This window comes from Polypterus senegalus, chromosome 3 (assembly GCF_016835505.1).
Source record: "Polypterus senegalus isolate Bchr_013 chromosome 3, ASM1683550v1, whole genome shotgun sequence".
NCBI classification, from domain to species: Eukaryota; Metazoa; Chordata; class Cladistia; order Polypteriformes; family Polypteridae; genus Polypterus; species Polypterus senegalus.
In genome coordinates, this window is record NC_053156.1 from 106,239,483 (window position 1) to 106,256,872 (window position 17,390).

At 35.7% G+C, this 17,390-nt stretch overlaps 1 protein-coding gene and 1 long non-coding RNA gene across 2 annotated transcripts in view; one reads left to right on the top strand and one right to left on the bottom strand.

Annotated features, from left to right (window-relative positions):
- The window catches only part of sgk1 (serum/glucocorticoid regulated kinase 1), a 189,580-nt gene that overhangs the window by 111,995 nt on the left and 60,195 nt on the right, over window positions 1-17,390 (top strand). The window contains exon 4 of the mRNA XM_039747727.1: window positions 12,129-12,195. Coding sequence (XP_039603661.1) covers window positions 12,129-12,195 — 67 coding nt within the window. The remainder of the gene's footprint in view (window positions 1-12,128; window positions 12,196-17,390) is intronic.
- LOC120525445 overlaps window positions 1-17,390 on the bottom strand; it is a 72,038-nt gene that overhangs the window by 354 nt on the left and 54,294 nt on the right. The window contains exon 5 of the long non-coding RNA XR_005632956.1: window positions 9,392-9,501. This is a non-coding gene — a long non-coding RNA (uncharacterized LOC120525445). The remainder of the gene's footprint in view (window positions 1-9,391; window positions 9,502-17,390) is intronic.

Genomic DNA, 17,390 nt, shown 5'->3' on the forward strand with positions numbered 1-17,390 from the left:
TAGGAATGACAAGACGATACCCAACTGCAAATTATACACGAAGAGGCTGGTGTGAAATGCCAGTTCAAGGTCTGCAGTGCCAGGAGAGCACAAAGGAAGGTCCAGCCCACCATTGCTACAATTATAGACCTGAGCTCAGTATTTCAATTAATTTCTTGTTGTTTAGTTTCCATGTTAATCTTCAAATTGTACATTGTCGTTTAAAATAAATTACACCCTTGCCTATCATACCATGACTCCATCCTACTTCCTGAGCTCATTTTAAGGTAAAAATAATAATAACAATAACACATACAGAAGTAATCAAACTCAGGTAAAAATAAGACCCGGGGCTTTTTGAGGACTGAAGAAGTTTACATTTCTATTGTTGAATGGTTTACGTGCCAAAGGATACCAGATGAAGCATCTTCATTTCTTTGAATAGTGAAACTCACAGTTCATAAACACAAGAGATAAATTAATAAATAGAAAGATGTTGGAGGAGAACAGTGCAATATCTATACCAGGCCAGTGTAAAATGGTAACCTAAAATGAGGACACAAGGCACTGAGGTTCCTTTTATGTGCTATTTGGACTTTTTCTTTTCTTGGCTCCAGTCATATTTGCCTTAATTCACACATACTCTTATGATTTGCTGAATATTTTTAATTCATTGGCTTTTTAGTTGACCTGTAGTTATTTATCAAGTAGCCACTGACAGAGATGGAGAGTATATGAAGAAAGTAGCATAAACACACACACATAAGATAATATGGCAATCAGTTCCAAGAGTAGAAAGGGAAGATATGCCATTTGAACACTGATAATGGATTACAGAAAAGTTTAAGCATTGTTCAAACAAAGTTAATAGTTGACTGTTTCGGTATTTTCTTCCATCACAGTTCAAGCTGATTTTAGAACACATTACTAAAAGATCCCTTGATAAAGATCAAGAGGAAGAGCACAGAAATCACAGATGAATGTTTGCAGTTGTCCAAGCAGATTAATCTGAAAGGATCAAAAGCACGGATACAGCTTAGAATTTCAATCAACTTGAAATGCAAGCACTCATTAGTTCTTTATTGTTTATTGCTCTGTTCACAGTGCACACTTTGGGCAGCACCACCAAGCAAAACAAGCACTGAATATGCAGCCCACCAGAAGGAAATTGACTGTAATTTGGAAATTGACTGTAATTATTTTTATTGAAAATTAAATTTTTAAGAGGAAAAAATGTCAAACTACAGGCAGATCTTGGCTTGCCAAAGACCACAAAGAGAACCAGAGAACTGTAGTTTGTTGATTCAGGCACAGCTGCTTAGTCACAAAAACCATAATACCTGCCGATCATAGCAAATCACAAACAGCAATGGAAGATTTAGACAAACCGTACTGTTATGTGTTACTGATTAAGAATAAAAACTTTGCAATCCAGAAGAGAAGAGGTGAGAATTTAGTCTAACCTTTAAATTTACAAAGGCTAAACAAATAACACGGCACTTCTCAAATAAATCTATATTGAAAACACCTGCAGAACCAAGTTCCAGATCAACGATTTCCACTTCAGTTCAATGTTTCCCTTGCAGCTGCTGTTTTTTCCAACCCATTTCATACGTTCTAAATATCAAATGAAAATATTACACATATGTGAACAATAGGGTGTCAGGATTGGAACGTACACTCCTTGCAAAATGCTGATTTGTAAGCACATTAGTCACAAAACTTTTGGCCAGACAACACACAGAAAATGTAAGAAATAAGCTGACTTTTACTGTTTTAGTTAATTTGCTGCAGTGTCTGCCATAGCAAAAGATTTTATAACACAAAAAAGATTACAACGCAGTATAACAAGCAGAGATGAAAGAATATTCCTGCAAGTGCTGTAGCTCTGAAGTGAAATATGGAATAATAAAGAAACTTTCATAGAAATTTGCTAATAGTAAGAGCTGACAGAGAAAGTATGAGAATTTTTGCAGTAAGCACAAAAAAAAATGCCGTGAAATAAAAGGATACTGGTATAGCAAAATGTAATAGTTCAATGTAATTATTGTGATTGATGATTCCATATAAAAATGCCTAGGAGAAAATTAACTTAACATTTGTATGATAATAACTAAAATACTTTGTACAATTTTGTTCTTGACAATTTATCATAAGAAGAATAAAACAATGATAAAAGAAGTTGAAATACTTAATCCAGGGCTAAGGATATAATTAATGTACCAAATCAGAAGGAATTGAATGTTTTAAACCAAGCAAACTGAGACAAAGAATAAGTACTGATATTCACATTTATGAAGGGAAGATGCAAAGCTAACAGCAACTCCTTACTGGGGGAGACAAACTAAAGATTTTTTTTTTACTTTGAATTATAAACATAGCATGGATGAAAGTTGCATCTCTGAAGCTTGACTTTAAACAGATATTCTGTTGGCAAACAGATGGTGAGTAAGAATTAAGACGTTATGTAAGGCTGACTCTCTTTTCATTGAGTGTGTTGACATGCGCTTTAATAATATGGGTCCTCATGCATACGCACAGAAATGTTGCGTAAGAACGTTTCCACATTCAAATCACGATGTATAAAACCTAAACTTGCTGTAAAGCCACGCACATTTCCAAGGTACCTCATACCCTGTCGTACGCAAGTTCTGCGCTCGGTTTTACAGACTGGTGGCACCCAGCGTCAAAGCAGTGCTACTGTTCCTGTGTGGTTACCCTTTCTTTTTAGATCAACATCCCTGACGCGGCTTTATAAACAAACTGAAATTAACCTCATATTGTTTATTAGTTTAATGCATCTGATTGTAATTAACTAGTAACAATATAATGGTCCACGGAAGGGTCAAACTATTCTAAATACGATAGCTGCTTTAGTGTTGTTACTCTCATTGCACCTTCTTCTTCTTTCAGCTGCTCCTGTTAGGGTTTGCCACAGCAGATCATCTTTTTCCATATTACTCTCACTGCACCACTCAATGAGTATTTTATTGAAGTAAAAATAGCTGTGTTATTATTATCTCATTAGAACTGGATGTTAAGCAAGACACACCCATACCAATATGCCGCTCCTTTGGAGGGCTCCGTTGCACAGCCAAGCAGAAAAGAGTATGCTGCATGTAATCCAGTAACAGAAACATTTTAATAGTGTCAGTTAAATATGTTTAACCAGTGTAATCAGGTGACCAGTGGTAGTCAGTGTTCATATTGCAAATCAATGGTGGCGCAGGTCTTTTGGTGATATATAAAGGGGATGAATGTTATTTACTTCACAGCACATAAAGAACTAAAGGTATCTATAAAATACAAAAAAAAAAATCGCAGGCTTCATGCTTGTTTTTGGATTCACATTGGCTGCTGATGATGACTTTTAACTTGTTTTGGTGCAGTTTAATAACGTAGGAGTATTTTGCCAAAGGGGAGCTCCAGAAGCATACCTGCCCATATAAATGAGGATTTTTAAGAAATTAGGATTCTGCCCAAACCATGTTACTCACCTTATCTGGGCTTTGTGTGTGCATGTAAATGTACTGATTCTCAAAGGCATTCCCAATATTTTCTTCCTTTTTTCTTCTATGGTCATATTTTCATACAAAATTGCAGGAGGTATATACATTTTCCGTCCTTTTTTGAATACATATAGTACCCAACATTCAGACATGACACCAGTAGAAACATAGAATTTGTCTTGTCGTCAATTAGAAATACTGATCAGCAGCCCTGCTTTTTACTTAATACAGTAGTCTAAACTCATTGCACTCTTACCATTATGTCTTCACGACATCAACGTTTAAACCAACAGATTCAGAAAATGTCTCCAAGCAGTACACGGTTTTAATAACTAAAACCACCCCATTTAAAACATTGGTGTATTATTATACTGTACATTTTTCACTGGATGCTACAATGTGACATATATAGTATTGTACAAAATAACACATGGCACTGTATATTTCACTATACATATATATTATACATACACTATACATATACCTTTTTAATTATTTTTGGGTGCATTTAAATATAATGCAAAAAGCACCTTCTGCGATTGCTTATGTGACAGACATGAAATAACTTGGCTTCCAGTGGACTACTAATATTGAAATATGACATTTGAGATATTACTAATACAGCATGCTGTACAAAGTTTTAAAATTTCAAAGTCACCAACTAAAAAGCATTGTTAAATTTGTGAACTCATCTATCTTAATAACAAAATCATTCAATGCAACTTCAATTACAAATCAGTTTACTGTTTTAAAATTAATTTGATGCAGCTTATAAATACAGTAAATACTGTAACTGTATAATGAAATATATTTAGTAAAATTTAAACATTTTAAAACAACAAATGGTGTAATTTGACAAATCAAAAACACTACAGATGTGTATACTAAAATTAACTATTAAAATAAACTGTCATATGCCTACTTGTTTTAAATATGGGGCAATAAATGAGTAACCAAAGCTACACTTGAGGATGTATTTAGAAGTAAAAAGAACAAAGGTGTTTCTTTAGAAAATACTGTTATCCATATATTAGTCAAATTTTTATATGTTAAAAATATGTTCATACTGGCCATGTACTGTGTATTTCCAACTTTCTCATCTTTTGACTTTTAACCCATTAGTTTTTTTGTCTAATAATCTGTTCCCATTCACTGTGATTCTGTAATGGTTTTATACATTGGGAAGAATTGTGAACTGATCAGTAAGATGCTAGTCCTTTAATTGCAGCACTGCCGTTTATATTTGTTTCTGAAATACTCTGTGACTATTAATAAATTGATTAACTTGCATGTACTTTAATAGCACTGTAAATGTGCTCTAAAAAGGGGTTGAACATGAACAGCAGTATAGTATAAACTGACATGATGTCATTAAAGAGTGAAGGTAAGATGTTGTTCTTATGTTCCTCTAGAATTAAAAGCTTGTATTGCTTTATCCTACAATTAACACTCAAGTGAAATTTGATCTGCATTGTCTAAACTGTGTTAAATATCCACTAACAGACATAGCTGATTTTAGTGGTTTGCTTTTGACATTATAAAGGAATTTGGAATGGTCCTCTATAAATAAAATTCATTATTATTATTATTATTATTATTATTATTATTATTATTATATTTAAAAAGTTTTCCATCATGTCCACAATATTCAGCCTTGACCACTCCCCTCCTACTCCTACTGCACACGTCCTCTCTCTGTATCACCGTGTGACAATCATAGGGCTAACTTGCCCTTCAACGCAGTTGGTTATAATGGCAAGGCAGAAAAGCTATCTATTCAAGAGTGTTGAATTTTAGATTGAGATAGAAAAACAGAAGCAAGAGCTGATAATGAAGGTCGAAAAGAAGAAAATGAACAAAAAAGAACTGCATATAATAAAAATGAAGAACAAAGAGAATTGACCAATAAACAAAAAAGAGAAAAAAATCCTGAATCACATGAGAACAGAAATGCAAAAAAACAACATTTAGAGAATAAGTTAGAGGATAAAGTCATCCATAATATTGTTTTTGACAAGGTGTTAATGTAATGTCATTTTTATTTACTTTTAATACATTTTAGTTTTTTACTTCTACTTTTTACTATGTTTTATTATTCATGGTTACAGTATTTAAAATAGACAGTTGTAGTGAAATACTGAAGTAACTGATTTTTCTATGCCCCGCTTTTAATACAATCGCTTTCTCTAATTATTGCCTCAATTAATGTGTCTATAATTGAAAATAAATATGCCTATAGTTACCAAGGTTGGACAGATCACCTTTTTATGCAACAGATCAATGCTTGTTGGCTTTGTCAGCTTTCTTCTTTGAGACACACCCTTCTGATTTCTGATGATGCCATGTTTAGGATTTATTGTAAAGTTGGACAGTTTAACATCTGTGGCAGAGCGACGGGCATTAAGCAAACTCCTGTCAATCATGAATAATCCACTGCATCCACTGAACAGTGTCATCTCCAGGCAGAGGAGTAGCTTCAGTGACAGACTTTTGTCACTGTCCTGCTCCACTGACAGACTGAGGAGATCGTTCCTTCCCCACACTATGCGACTCTTCAATTCCACCCGGGGGAGTAAATGCTAACATTAATTTTATTTGAACTTTTTTTATTTTTATTACTATTTAATTTAATATTGTTTCTTTGTATCAGTATACTGCTGCTGGATTATGTGAATTTCCCCTTGGGATTAATAAAGTATCTATCTATCTATCTATCTATTGGTTGTCATCTATGTGAATTTTGCATTTTGTTCGTGTTTCTGCTTTTACTGGGTTTACTTTGGGTGCTGTGGTTTTCCTTCTTCATTATTCAGGTTAGATATCTGGTGTGTGTATGTGTGTGTGTGTGTGTGTGTGTGTGTGCATGTGTGTGAATGGGCCCTACAATAGGCTAGTATCCTGTTCAGGGATGACTTCTGTATTTTACCTGGATGTGATGGGACTGGCTTCTCATTATGACCATTTACCGCTTTAAACATGCTTAGGTAAAGATTTTCTGGAGAAAGCAGACTTAAACAATAGTCAGTCCTAGACAGGATACTAGCCTATTGAGTAAAATCTTGCATTCATTTTCATACTGTGCCATTTTAACAACCATCCATTTGGTGCAACTTATATTCTCCCATACCTACTCACAGAGCCTCAGAAAAGAGTGTAAAGCAGCCCTGAAGAGAATACCAGTTCATTCCAGGGCATGTGCTAGCACTCATCCTCCCGCTAGGTGAATTGATTTGCACCCATCAACCTAACAGCCTTTATTCTAATGTTAGAATTAAAAAAAAGAGTCCCAAGTGGAAATCCATTGAAATACTAGGAGAACAGACAAATTCTAAAAAGAAGACACCATAAGCAAGAGGCGAGTTGATTTCCAAGTAGTATGAAGTAAAGATGTTCTCTGCTTTTCCATGCCAGACGCTACTTACTTTGGTTTCTTGTTAATTATAAGTATAATGTTTGGAGTCCCCTTATGTATTGGAGGCTCTAGTAGGCTGAGAATGGCTGCTTATCCAATTAAAAAAATGTCACAGCAATGTAGTTGTGCTATTACTAATGAATAGGCAACAGCCCAAGTAACATTTGAGTAAAACTGGTAAGAGACTTTGGGGTATGTTAACATTTTCCAAGCTTCAAAAACCCATAATTATAATTAAGTCCAAAGCAATCTGTATGAAAAATAGACACTACACTTAAATGTCTTTTAAGACTGTCCAAAATTATGTTTAATCAGTATTGTGCAAAGGCTGATATTTGTACACATATTTTGTTATCTTTGAATTGTTTGCTTTAAATTACAGTAAGAAAAAGCTTGTACTTGTCACTGAAGCGCAACTCTTATTGACATATAGTAGGTAGAAATTTAAAAAGTAAGAAAAGCTGCTAAAAGTCCCCTTGTCTGTGTTTGATGTATTTACTGCTGCACTTTCATTTTTATCATGCTGCTTAAATCCAACATTTGGAGTGTATTTGATCATCAATTTGTGGCTGACAAGCTCAGTCCTCAAAAGAATTAAAAAGGATTGTTCTATTTATACACACTGAGGTACGTTAACATTTAAAAAGACTTAACTAATCCATTTCACACCTCTTTTTTGACTGATCAATACATAGGGATATTATTTATCTTCTCACCTTTACCCGAATAGGAAAAAGTGAATAAAACAACTGAATGGAAGGATTATGTAACATCTGAGTGGGTGACTAGTCAGTCTTTCTTCAAAGAGCTAATCTCTACCAGTCAACTTCCTCTTTTACATCTCTGTGGACTGCCTTCATACTCCTCAAATGAACTTTAGCTTCAGGCAGAACTGGCGTCTGTCTCAGAGTGGGTGTATATCCCCTATTTTGTGTCTCTTACAAATCTCTGTTGCCTTTCTGGCTCCTCTGGTATGCACTGCTATAAGAGTTTATCCTCTAATCTCTGTTCCAATGACACAAAAGTACTCAGACTCAGTGCTCACAATACTTATAATGTCAATTGCCAGCACTTGCTGTAAAATGAGCATCTCTTGTTATCACTTCGCCATTGAAATGAACAAGAAAACAAGAGAATAAATGAAAAAAGTAAAGAACAAGAGAAAACAATGGATACAACAAAAATTTTTAATACAATATTTTTTTACAAAAACATTACTTGAATCAGGCCATTCAGTTCATCGTAGCTTATTGTTTTCCAGTCATCTAATATGTATAAATAATGGATATTTAAGATCAGAAGGGACTTACAGTGCAGCTTAAAATGTGATACTTTAAGTTTATCTATGTATCTATAATTCTACTATATTAGCTATCTATTAATAAAGTCTACATAAACTGTAAATATTCAGTAATTACCTGATCAACTACTGTGCAAATGGGTATTATTACCATGTCGAGTAATTATACAGGGAAATACTTACACATCTCTTATTCTCATTGCATACATGATCGTGCACTGTACCTATTGTATACTGTTCTCATAACTTACCTTTCCCTACAGGATTATGAGAGGTTGTTAGAAAATACTTTGCAAAAAAGTCCCAATATTTTTATTGCTTGTTCTGTTGGTGTCAATTTTTACGAAAGTCAGAGGCTTTGGGCAAACTTTTAATAAGGACATTATGTGCAAAGTTACAGTTAAATATGGCAACATGATACACTCACTTGATTTTTACATGGTCATGGAACACCAGACCTCTCCCGTCATCACTAGAAGCAAGGCAGGAATCAGCCCTGGAAAGGGCACCACTTCATAGAAAGCGGCACTCATGCACAGATCCATTTGGCCAATTTATAGATAGATAGATAGATAGATAGATAGATAGATAGATAGATAGATAGATAGATAGATAGATAGATAGATAGATAGATAGATAGATAGATAGATAGATACTTTATTAATCCCAAAGGGAAATTCACATAATCCAGCAGCAGTATACTGATACAAAAAACAATATTAAATTAAAGAGTAATAAAAAAATATATATGTTATATTTGCCAAATAACCTAATCAGTGCTATTAATATGATGGCTCCACAAAAATAGCCCACAAAACAGGTCTCACTCCATGGTAAGACTGGTGCCAGGCCAATGGGAGGCTATAAGCCATACAAGGCCTCAGAATGGAAGTTAGGCTTTTATATTCAAAAGAAATAGTGAGTATCAAAAGCTTAAAGTATATTTCTTCTTGGGGAGAACTTTAAAAACTACAGCTGGAGATACAGACAACTGAAGATTTAATAACAAAAAATGTAAAATAAAAGAAAATGCTTAACAAGGAAAAAGGAGGAAAAATGAATTGCCTAAAAAGCAATCCTCCAAATTCAAATTCCAATATGTTTAACCAAAAATAAGAATCCTTAAAACAGTAGCAAAACATCATAAAAACCAGTAGATCTAAAAAAGCAATACTCAAAAGGAGAACTCACCAAGCACATTCAAAGAATGACAAGAGACTATATTTCCCATAAGCCTTTACAGGGTTGGGAGCAGTCCCTCAATGATGATGGAGAGGTGGCCTTGCCTCTTAGAGAACCACCTACAAAATACAGGGAACATCAGACAACAAATAATAAACAAAACAGACAGAAAATACTTAATTAAACAAATAATAAAAAAAAACATGACAATCATTAACATAAATGATTGCAATTAATGGATCTAAAACAAACAAAATGACATTTAAACATAAGCCGGACAGGAACCCAGGCTAACACACAACTCACTGAACATAAATACTGAACATGTTACAGTACATGTCTTCAGGTTTTCATTTCCATTGCACTTACAGTTCCAGGGGAGAAGTTACTGAAATGCATTTCAATATTTTTCAAAATGGTTGATCCAAGATGAATGGTGTGTGAGCCATTGGGTTCTCCTTTTGAAATGTTATTAAATGTGTCCTTTACTGCATACATAAGTTATTTAAGATAATGTAAGTTTTAATTTTTTGAAGTCATTTAAAGATTTGTCACATAAACCCTACTACTTGTTGAAACAAAACACATATCAAGAATTTTTAAAAACTGATATATATACCAACAATCATTATTTCTAAATGTGGCAACAAAAAGAAATAAGTAAAATAATAAAAAATGAACAAAGACAGTAAATGCTACAATAGGTTTCTTGGCATGCAAAAAGGTGCCAGGCAGCAAAAGTCATTAGGGGACAGAGACAATGTCCTGCTAAGCTTTATGGGAGATAGCAAAGCATGTACTAGAAATGGCCAGTGTAGTATGAAGATAGAGTATGTGTACAATATATAATGAATGTCACGGTAGGCCAATAGAAAAGTGAGGGAAGAGTAAGACTTGAAAGGAAATAGTTAATTATCCCCGGACACTAAGGATGTTGACCCTCTACTTAGAAAGAAAGAGATTGGAACTGAGAAGTGGGACTAAGCTGTTTTTCTTTTCTTTTTTTTTTTTTTTGAAGTGTAGACTGGAAGGATGATAAAGTAGTAATCTCATGTACTTAAAGTGGCAGTGCATAGTACCGGAATGGAAGTAGTGAGCAACTAAGAGATTCAGCTTTTTGGGGGAAACTGAAAAGTCAGGGTGCTGGGGCACCAGATACTGTTAGATTCTTGCCTGTTGTTTTTGTAGTCCCTAGAGTTTGTTCCGGAGCTTGGCCAGAAGAGACACTAGGAAGAGGTTTAAAGCTGTTTCATGGCTTGATGCTTTTTGGATCTGAACTGCAGGGAGTGAGATGAGGAAGATACTTGGATTGTGGGAAAGACAGAGAAATAAGAACTGGGGCACATTGGAAATGGGACGCTCACCCCAGTGGCCACATAAAAGTTCAAGAGATGTGTAATCAGACCCAGAACTGCAGCAGAGTTTTGCTTACATTCTGTTTACATCACACTTTTCCTTCTTTGTCTGTTATTATGATTTTGGCCTCCTTGTTATCATCATTCAGTGTGATTTGGATCGCCATGAGGGCACCACTTCCTATTGCAGTGCTTAGGATCTATATTGTTTAGTCAGTGCTGCATTCACTTGGCTATGACTAGTAGAGTACAACTGAATATGCAATTCAGCTTAATTTTTGACATTGCATAACAATCTCAGAACCACTGAATTGTGTGCAAGGGAGCAACCCATGGTTAACCATTAAGAAAAATAAGCAGGAGCTTGAAGCACCAAGAGTAGTGGGGCACCACAGAGTTTTTTCCCCTAGCTATCATGCCCTTAACTCTTTTACGGGCAAGCTCGGCTTTACATGAATCTTTTGTAATTGTTCTGTCATGTTCAACTTTAATATGCTTTGTTAAAAAACATTTTATTGGGCACGGTAAGTGACACAAGTTTAAAAATCTGGTTTGAAGATGTTCACATGTGTTTCCTTCTCATTGTGTTAGAGTTATACTTCCATTGAGTGTAAACACAGCTGGCTGGGTCTGGCTAACATTAATCTCATGTAAAGGAGCCTTAAGTTCTTAATTTTATTATTTGCTTTCCTGTTTTTTCACACAAATAGGGTGAGTTTTTAATCTCTTATTTTAATTTAGTACTTATTGAGTCTTAATGTGTTGTCAGTTAAGCAATGGAAAGGTTAAGGGTCACTGTTGTAAAGTTGTGCTTAGGGCATCATTTGACATTAATCCAGTCCTGAATGGTGCACCGGTCCATGCATAGTCCACTAACGTGTTCATACGGGGTGCATCTTGAATTTCCAAACAACCTAACATCCATGTTTTTAGAGCTGTGCAAAGGAAGCAAGTATGTGGGAAAAAAACCATGTACACATGGCACAGACTTATAATCAGAAATAATTACAAGATTTCTTGAATGAAAATAGTAATATAAATCTGTCAGTTATAGTTTACAAGAAGATATCTCTATCAAAGCAATCTTTTAGAATTTTCTGAACACGCAAACAGAGTAGTAAACAAAAACAAATCATATGACATAATTTACTCGAGACTTTTAAAAAGAAAAATTATAGAGGTAGAAACCAATTGACATTAAAGGTAACAAGATACTGGATTCATGAGAGGGCAACATTAACCACTGTAATCGTGCACAGTGTCAGTTCAGATCAATTCAGTGTTAATTATGATTATCCCACTTTACTGTAATCAAAAGTATTAATTGCAGGAATGATGTTTGACGGATCCTAAGCAGCATGGTATTTAGTGTTTTTTTTTCCCTTCAACAGGCAATGGACCTTTTCTATCCAATGTACATGCCGAGAGAGAGATCATACTGCTGTGCCGAGGAGCCAGGTAACAGCCTTTTCCCATAATGTAATTATGGGCTTAGTGATTATCTTTGTGATTTTCTGAATAATTATGTGCTCATCTTGTGGGTTTACTGTTTCATAATTCTCACCATGTTCTTAATTGTTAGATGCCTAAGCCCTCTTCCTGGGAAACACACTCTTCTCATATTCCTGAGAGAGGTTTCATATTTGTTTTTTGCACCCTCTGGTAATATGAACTGCCATCATGTTAGCCACTAATTCCATGTGTTTATTCGTCAGACTTGTTTGCAATAGGAAACTTCTAGAGGATGTTAAAGTTTGTTTTTCAACAAACTCTTCAGAAGGAAAACATTTTTAAAGTGCTCTACACTGAAGTTAACTGGACGTCCACATTTTCTAACTGCTCCCAAAATTGAAATGGGAAGACTGGGATTTTTTTTTTACGCCTACTTTATTTAGCACCATGAATATTGTTGAAATCAGCATGACTCAAATCAAAATGTCTATTTTTTAGATAGCTATAAACAGCTGTAGTCAATGATAGCAACAATAGAAAGAAAAAACAGTACATTGAATTTCATTTTGAAAAGTGTAAATCTGTAAATGTAAATGGCATATTGTTATACTTAGGAAACAAGTACTTTATGCAGTATCCTTCCGTATAAAAGCGGTCGGGATTGTCCTTCTGTCCCGTGAGTGCTACGCAGGCGCGGAGTTTCCCACACGCCCCGAACATTTTGCAATGCACGATGGGATTTGTAGTTTCGTTTTTCCAGGTAAAAGATGATTTTCTACTCCAGACTGGGCGATATCTTCTTCTTTTTTCTTACTATAGAAAAGTGGTTGGGATTGTCCTTCCGTCCCGTGAGTGGAAAGCGTAGCGGTATTCCGCTTATCACAGACTTACTACTTGCAGCTTGCGGTACAAAGCGACATGATGTGAGTAGAGTTCTGGTGCTCCCATCGTTCCCTTGCTTTTGTGCGCGATGCGCTGGAAAAATAGACAAAATTATGTCTCCTGAAATAATTAATGTTGATGGAGTACAAATGCCTCACCGCATAGTAAATATCAGGGGGGTTCAAAAGGGCGACCTCAATATAGAAAAAAAAGTTTAAATTTCATCACAAAAATAACAGAAACTATGAGTATTAAAGTAATACCGCTCAAATGCAATATAACCAAATTAATGAGTTTGTATAAAATATAAAATTGATCTACATATTGAATTGCCTTAAGAAGTGGTCAACTTAAAAGTCGGTCGCCTTAAAAGGCGGGTCAGCCTAGTTCTAAACTACAAACTGTAAAAAATAATTATGATTAAGATCATAGAGTATGTTCAATTTAATAATCATAAAGAAAATGAAATCTCAATTTACTATAGTGGGAAAGGACAATTTTTAACAGTGTAGTACAATAAAAAAGCAGGTTTTTTTTATAATCTCAATCAGGCTGTGTAAGGTCCAAAGTGTCCCAATCAACCAACTCCTCATTGTATATGTACAGTATATTACTGAATATTTGCTCCTATGTGGTAATTTACATTTTGACTACTTAATCTGACCTATGTATAGTAGGTATAACAGTGTTAATTCCACCCAAAAAAAATCAAAAAACCCTTAGCAGATGTACAAGTTAATATTATAAACAATTACTGTTTTTTGGTATAAAGAAATATATAATAAAGATGCCAACATGTAAAGTTTGTTCCCTGTTCTAATTGTATTTTCATTTGTTTGCATTCTGGATGATTCCCCTACTTTTCATTCACAGGAATAAAAATGTAAAAGGGGATGTTTTATATTCTGACTCCTTTCTGAAAGACTACTCAGTTGCTCTTTTACCAACCAATAGGAGGTGGTTTCACTCGGCTGAACATATCATTCATTAATTCTCTATTCCTGCTTTGCCCCAGCCATGAGGTGATGAGCCTATTCAAGAAGCATCCGGTTCAAGGACTTAAACTTAAACCATGTTGAGATTCTTTTTTGTTTTGTTATTTATGTATTTATGGAGATAGAATACATTTTCCCTTGAACTTTGATATCTTCTTTGAGCTTTAAAGTACAGACATTTTGCTTCACTTTTGATTTGTTTTTGGAATCAATGAATTTTATTGTTATGCTTGTCTTACTTTGTGTCACCCTTTTGTTTTTCCAAATGTGCCACATTTACTTATTTGGCTGATTCCTTCATCCAAGGCGACTTACAATATTTATGATACAATTGGTTATATTCATTTGGCTTTCCATCCATCCATTTTCCAACCCGCTGAATCCGAACACAGGGTCACGGGGATCTGCTGGAGCCAATCCCTGCCAACACAGGGCGGGAGGCAGGAACCAATCCTGGGCAGGGCATCAACCCAACATAGGGCACACACACACACCCACACTCCAAGCACACACAAGGGACAATTTAGAATCGCCAATCCACCCAACCTGCATGTCTTTCGACTGTGGGAGGAAACCGGAGCACCTGGAGGAAACCCACGCAGACACAGGGAGAATATGCAAACTCCACGCTGGGAGGACCGGGAAGTGAACCACTGCGCCACCGTGCTGCCCCATTTTGTTTTCCAATTGGAACAAGTAACATGCCCATGGTCACAGTGTCAGTAGCCAGATTTGAACCCACAACCTTAGGGTGTGAAGTCCAAAGCCTTAACCACATTGCCTGCCACCACACTGCTACAGCAATGGCTGTCATGAACTTTGATGCTGTTGCTAACATTCCACTTCCCAGAAATTACAATTTGTGATGATGCTATTTAAGCCAGTGTGGCTTGGAGATTTATCTGTGTTTGTTTATAAATTCTAAATCCCTTTCAGGAGTGGTTTTTAAAAGACATGTGGATCTTATTATTTTCAAATGAGACTCAGAACTGGTCTATTGGAATTCTAATGCAGTGAAAAAAAATGACAAAATTGTGAAACCTCACAAGTAAATTATTCTTTATACTGACCAGAAAGCAGGAGACAGAGCTGGAGGTAGCAGAATTAAAAATGCTAAAATTTGCACTGGGTGTGACGAGGATTAGAAATGAGTACATTAGAGGGTCAGCTCAGGTTGGACATTTGGGAGACAAAGTCAGAGAGGCGAGATTGTGTTGGTTTGGTCATGTGCACAGGAGAGATGCTAAGTGTATTGGGAAAAGGATGTTAAAGATCGAGCTGCCAGGCAAAAGGAAAAGAGGAAGGCCTAAGAGAAGGTTTATGGATGTGGTGACAGAAGGACATGCAGGTGCTGGGTGTGACAGAGCAAGATGTGGAGGACAGGAAGATATGGAAAAAGATGATCCGCTGTGGTGACCCCTAACGGAAGCAGCCAAAAGAAGAAGAAGAATTCAATGATGCTAGCCACTATGATCATAAACAGGAGAAATACTGACTCTTAGAAATTGCAAGATTAATTTTTACTATTAAACTGATGGCAAATATGATTTCAATGTCCAAGGAGTGTCTTTGTAAATAGAAGAATTCCTGCTTATAATGTAACCTAATAAATCAATCAAGATTTGTGTTCAGGCTAAAGGCAGATGCAGTTTCTCTTCAGTGTTTATTCATTGCCAGTGTGTAAAGCACTGTTTTACAGTGAAAACACTTCTTAATACCATGGGTAGACTCCGAAAGATTTTATCAAGTGTTTTTTTTTTGCAGTCTGTCCAATATATCCCAGAAATTGGCAGCTCTCAAAAAGTAAAGAGCATTTAATAGTCGGTAATGGATCAGAAACCCCAGTCGCTGAACTATGCATGCACCTTTTATATTCTTATGGAACAGCATCATTAATAATTATTATGTATAGCATTCATAACTGGAACCAAACTGGGAAGGCACCCAATGCATGGGTGGCCCAAAGGAATCAATGTGACCATGCAATGGAGAAATACTTCATACTCTCCTACTTTTACATATAATTTTTAAAAGAAGAACAGCAGAATTTGCAAAGCATTCTAAAGTGGATGCTGTTGAAGAAGATATGAGTCAATTTTACAAGAAGTGATGGTAATTAAACTAAAGAATCTGATGGTGATAAGTGGATAGAAAATGCTATTAATCCAGCCAGTTAGGCATATTAAAAACAGACTAGTCAATCTAAATCTGAACAGGTTTAAGCTTGAATCGAACAGGCCAAGTAGGCCCAGAGCACATCTACTGAAACATTTCCATGAAGGATGCTAGTGCATAGGTTTTCTAGAATTATCAGAACAACTACAACTGGAGTTACAACATTATGGACTTTTAAACAAGTTAATGTCCACAAGGCATCTGGTCCAGAAAGAATTTTAGCATGTGTTCTAAAACTCTGTAGCAAACAACTAGCTGATGTCTACAGTGACATCCTTAATATTTCTCTGAGAGAATCTGAGGCTCCTGTCTACTTCAAAAGAACACACGAGTAAGTTATCCCTGTGTCTTAGAAAACAAAATTGGACTGTCTGAATGACAACACACTGGTGACACTCGCTTCGGTTAGAATAAAGAACTTTGAGAGACCTGGACTGAGACAAATTAGACAGAATACTGAGATAGTCATGATCACCTCCACTTTGCATATCATCTCAGACGATCCCATATTCCTTGTAGTTCATATCATCCTGGCATTTCTGGATAATACAAACTCCTACAACAGTCCTGTTTATAGACTTTAATTCAGCATTTAACACTATTGTATAAGCAAAGCTGACCACCAATCCCATCAATTCAGGATTTAGAGTCAACCTCAGCATTGATTTTGGACTTCATTACCAACAGGTCTTGGAATTTGCAGATTGGCAACATCACCTCCTCCATTCTGACTCTTGACACTGGTAATCTACAGGGAAGTTTGCTGAGCCTCTGTGTACTCATTTATCACCATTGACTGTCAGGTCAGTCACAGCTCCAAATCCATCATTAAATTTGCTGATGACACCCCAGTTATCAGCCAGACCACCAACAATGATGAGATGGCTTAGAGATAAGAGGTCTACTTGCTAAATTAATTGGCGCCATAACAACAATCTGATTCTTAATGCCAACAAAACCAAGGAGCTGGTCATAGACTTCAGGAAGCAGAACACAGACCACAATTCCATCTGCAGTGAAAAAGATGCGGTCAATATAACAAAATAAAATAGTGAGCAAGTTAAAATTTCTTACACTGAACATAACTGAGGAAATGAAGTGGGCACAACATATTTTGGCTTTTGTAAACATGGCATACCAGCATTTCTG